General features: G+C 37.1%; 1 protein-coding gene across 1 annotated transcript; it reads left to right on the forward strand.

Moving 5' to 3' along the window:
- The first annotated feature begins 425 nt into the window (after positions 1–425).
- On the forward strand, positions 426–3,972 carry snapc5 (small nuclear RNA activating complex, polypeptide 5). The gene is made up of 4 exons (XM_010797389.1): positions 426–804; positions 1,278–1,405; positions 1,498–1,578; positions 3,385–3,972. The coding sequence occupies exons 2-4, from the start codon at positions 1,316–1,318 to the stop codon at positions 3,562–3,564; spliced, it is 351 nt and encodes a 116-aa protein (XP_010795691.1). The 5' UTR covers positions 426–804; positions 1,278–1,315; the 3' UTR covers positions 3,565–3,972.
- The last annotated feature ends 977 nt before the right edge of the window (positions 3,973–4,949 follow it).

Below are 4,949 nucleotides of genomic sequence, written 5' to 3' on the forward strand. Positions count from 1 at the left end.
CAATCATTTTTTTGTTATGTTTTATATTATTTTATTTTGTGTTATTTGTTTATTTATATTATTATTATTATTATTATTGTTGTTTTTATTATGATTTATTTAATTATTCTTAATATTTTATCAATTTTAATCATATATGGGCGTCCCCCGGAGTTAATAAATGTATTCTTTGATGTTGTTTAGACTTTCTGAGGCTATAACATGGTTAAGTTTGCAAATATTATTAAGGAATAATGCAATGTTTCCCAGCCTCCTTAGGCTTTTCAATCACAATCATTCAACAGGAATATATACAATATTGATACAAATTGATTACATGAAAATATAATTGTATGTTAATTGTTTAGTTATTCTAAGGCTTTACTCATTGGGAACTCGAAAGATCACACTGTTGGGATATATCTGCCTGTTTTACACCCTTTGACCAACAGGAGGGTTTGTGCTCAAATGAAAGCCTCATGAGACATAAGATGATGAACCCTTTTGCGAACCAATTGGCTGAAAAGCTTCAGAAGGCTTCATCTCACCATCACTAATTTTAAATTAAGACACTTAGTCCTGAAAGTGATGACACATTGTTAGCTCTCCAGCCAGAAGTTTTACATTTCCGATAGCTTTAAACGTTACCAAAAGTCCGGATATGACATCATGACCACAGGAACCAAACTTTAGCTCGTAACGGTATCTGTAGCATAACAGCTAACTTATCAGTATTCAAAACAAAAGCTCTCGTAAGCACAATATCTTCGTTCAACACCTATTTGGACGTTAATATGGAGCTGTAGGCAGGACTTATAAATAAAGGTAATACTCTTAAATTGGGTTTTATTTTGAATTTGTGAAAAGGATATATTTGGGGTACCGCTAACGTTATTATACAACATGTTGTTCGTAGCGAGCAACAACCAAACAATACAGTTACCTTTTTTAGATGTGTTATTTTACACAACCTGTACTTAACTGCATGCGATAGTAGCCCGTACTATATTGAACGTTTAGCAAACTAACGTTACATTGGATGGAAGCTGCTGAGTAGAGTTAATGAATTGTCATATTTTTCAATGAAATCCTAATAAATGGGACAGGACCAGTTTGAAACTGTATATTATCTAAATGTTTGCATCATTAGAGGTTCAGTAAAGTGACTTTCTGTCAAATAAAATAAATAAGTAGTGCATTTTGAAGACTTGAAAACGTTGCCACCCCTATCCACTTTGTAATAGATATACAATCTGACATAACACTGTAACCATGACTACCTATCTCTTCCCTTTCAGTGTTGAGGAATGGTCTGACTGCAGCAGAACCAGTAAAGATGCACAGCCGTCTGCAGGAGTTGAAGAAGGAAGAGGAGACTCTCCTCAAAATCAAAGTCATGCTCCAAGACCAACTGAACAGGCTGAAGGTGAGTGAGAGAGTCCACAATGAGTGTAGAGGTTTGTGCTTGTGTTTGTGGTAAATCTGATTTATATTTTATGTGTTTGCTCTGTTTTTCAGTTCGAAGAGGGGGCTTTAAAATCTATCATTAGTGCACAAACAGAAGAAGGAGCCTCTGAACGATCTTCCCCAGAAACTGAGGTAATCCCTGTCACATCAGACACAGCCCTGCTAAATGTGCACAGGTCACAATCATATTTTTGCCTGTGTTTTCGGATAATTTCACACTTCAGTTGTTTTATTGAAAATGAAGATAACTTATGTTTTACTACACTACTGTAAGCTTGGGGTGTTACAGTTTGCAGGCCCGCATAACCTCACACCCACACATAAACCATGTTACTTCGAGTAATAATGTTAAGACAGGAAATTGGCTAACTTGTTTGCGTTGCCGTAATCTGATTACTTTACCACCTAAGTTTACATCAGTACGACTAAGTTATACATAGCCATGTAATCCTATTTGGCTAACAGAAATGTTGCTGAGTTTATTAGGTTGATTAAAATGCCTTCAATTGTGACGAATAATCAGATTATTATGTTGCACGCAGTGGCGAACCGTGTCTATCACAACTGGACCTTCTGTAGACACACACCCCCCCCGCCGCCGTCTTGAAAAGGGTACTCACAACAATTCCGCAACAACTTCATCTTCACCTGTTGCACTTGTCATTTCAACGTTAAAAAACAATAAAACGGCATGAATTGCTTCGTCGCATTCATCTAGACCCTCTGTCTCGAGCCAGTTAACTAGTGGGCCTTCTAGAATACCCTGGAACCGAGGGAAACTCTGAAAGAATACGCCCATTGGCTACAAATCAATATATGATTGTTTGATCAAACTGTCAGTCCAAATGTACGCTCTCATTCAGTGCAACGGCCAGGGCATTCGATCAAGGATGTAGAATACCTTGGTTGAAGGATATTCTACCCAGAGACCCAGAAACATATCTGATTGGTTGCTTTCTTTTCTAACACAAAACCACTGAAATGCGTAGTGCATGGTCCGAGAAGGACAAACAAATCAACTTAACATTGTAATATTACAGATCAACAACACAGATACGATTCTCATTTATTCATTTTATATACATTTTATTTATATGATTAAATCGATTTTTTGTTTGTTTTATCTGAGTGTTCCAGGGTATTCTCTGAATACCTTGAACGCCCTGACGGTTCGCCACTGGTTGCACGTTATGTTGTCCTATAATATTTTAGGACTGTTTTTGTTTTTATGATTTAATTTATAAACATAATGTATGTACCCTTTTTAAGAAACTTTTCATATAATATTGGGAGGGATGGAACCCTCTTTAATGGTCACACTTTCAGAGCACACAGCACACACAGTGAAATGTGTTCTCTGCATTTAACCCATCCTAGTACTAGGAGTCTAGTGCTTGGAGCAGTGGGCAGCTATTGTACAGCGCCCGGGGAGTGAGGGGGGTGTCTGGTGCCTTGCTCAAGAGCACCACGGCAGGGCAGGAGGTGAAATGGGACCTCTCCAAGTAGAAGTCCACACTCCATGTTTAGGTCTGGTCGGGGACTTGAACCGGCGACCCTACTGCTCACAGTCCAAGCCCCTACTGACTGAGACACTGCCAATATACATATTGAATTACTGGATAATAGGATTTATATTCTGTTCACTACACTGAGAACGTTATTAATGGTTTTATGGCCTTGACTAGACAATCGAAGATTAAAACATTAAATATAAAATGCCTCTATTCTACTCATGCACTGTACAGTAGTATTTCATTACACTCTTTGATTTCATTGTATGCATCCGTCAGCTTAACATTTTTCTCTTCTAGTAATTACTTCTAAGGCACATGAAGCTATACCCACGAAGAATCACTGGGCAAAAGAAGTCTGTAAAAACAACTCTCAAAGACATACTGCTCTAGCTAGTTATGCATTCTCACTTTGACTTTGTTTCAGGTTCATATTAACCTCGATGATGAGGGCGAGATCAATCAAACCAAACTGCTACTGAATGCCGCTATAGATCTTGATATGGAGGAGGAGGACGATGAGGAGGAAGATGAAGAGGATGACGAAGAAGATGACATTGAGATTGGGTCTGGCCCTGATGACGATGAGGAGGATGATGATTACTGAGATTCTCAGTGTCTCATGGAGCTTAACTATTTGCACCACTGAAGAAGAACCACATGTTAACAGACATATGTTCATTTGTTCACCTGTTTATCACTTATACAGTTTAATTTATTTGAATGGAGTGAGTAACAGTTACAGTGTAATGATGAGTGGTGCTAACAGTACCCTCCTTGGTCTGGTTTAAGGCACAACAAACCACATAAGAATTTATTTGTCAAATGTTGTGAAAAAGGTCTATCTGAAATGCAGTAAGACAGTGTTATTAGCTGCTTATAGCTTACTAGACATATTGTGCATTTTGAGGATTAGCATTAAAATGTGTGGCTGGGCCATATAAGAAGATAGTACATATACATTATGCAAGAAATGATAATTGTAAGCACAAAATAAAATGTTTTGCATACATTTCATCTGACTGATTTTTACTATAACACACTTCTAGTTATACACAAGCATCATACAGTATAGTTGTTCTAAGTTGCCATGCATACATATGGGCAATGAGCAGATTCATGTTATTTTCAATTTAGGTTATACTTATGTAATTGTCCTAACCTGAGCCAGGCGAATGGATTATGCAGTGCAAACACTTTCCTCTAGCAAACCATTCAGCATTTTCTAAACAGCTAAAACAATACGGCAAGCCTCACAATAAGGCCAGCTTTGACACTGACAGCAGGGACAGCTCTGGAGAAGGGTGGTGCTACAACAGGAACATACAATAGAGAACGCAGCGATAGATATATACAGCTTTCTACGTGGGCGGCTGTTCCAGGAGAGCTCCCATTCACACAGGTACACACCTGCTGCAAATGAACTCTTCTTAAAGTACGCAGGTAATTAGACATAATTCATATGCTGTGAATCAGATTGGAGTGATGGTTGATGGATTTATGATTGATTTAGCTAAAAATAAATGACTAAAAATACTATTCATATTTGTTATATAAAAAATAATACCTGCACAAAAATGTTTTAGGGAGAAACAATCTGAGAAAAAGGTAAAATGTGTTTTTCAATGAGTGTTCATAATTCCATGAGCTTTAGATTCTTAAGGTGATGATTATGTCCTCTGCAGATACAACAAATTGTATCATACACAGCAAATGTGTCTAATTCGGCATTATATGATTAAGCTTCATTAAATTGATTGCCGATTTATAAGATGAAAGTATTGTGACCATGATGCTCATTATTTAATTATTTATTTTAATGTAAGATAATTGGGTTTGTTTAGTTGTGAGGACTTTACATTGACATTAACATTGACAATGTGGACAATAGCATTAAATATCTTTACTTTGTCTAATGGTTAGGTTAAGGCATTTCCCAAATTACATATGGTCTATATGTGGGTAAAGGTTGGTCCCCAATGTTAATGTGAT

This window comes from Notothenia coriiceps, unplaced genomic scaffold (assembly GCF_000735185.1).
Source record: "Notothenia coriiceps isolate Sejong01 unplaced genomic scaffold, NC01 NC01_scaffold00037879, whole genome shotgun sequence".
NCBI lineage: Eukaryota > Metazoa > Chordata > Actinopteri > Perciformes > Nototheniidae > Notothenia > Notothenia coriiceps.

What these genes read in the sequence shown, in the direction of transcription:
- snapc5 (XM_010797389.1), top strand. Translation starts at nt 1,316, where the DNA reads ATGCACAGCCGTCTGCAGGAGTTGAAGAAGGAAGAGGAGACTCTCCTC. An exon ending in ACCAACTGAACAGGCTGAAG is followed by an intron (nt 1,406 to 1,497) that starts GTGAGTGAGAGA and finishes TCTGTTTTTCAG; the next exon opens with TTCGAAGAGGGGGCTTTAAA. An exon ending in GATCTTCCCCAGAAACTGAG is followed by an intron (nt 1,579 to 3,384) that starts GTAATCCCTGTC and finishes ACTTTGTTTCAG; the next exon opens with GTTCATATTAACCTCGATGA.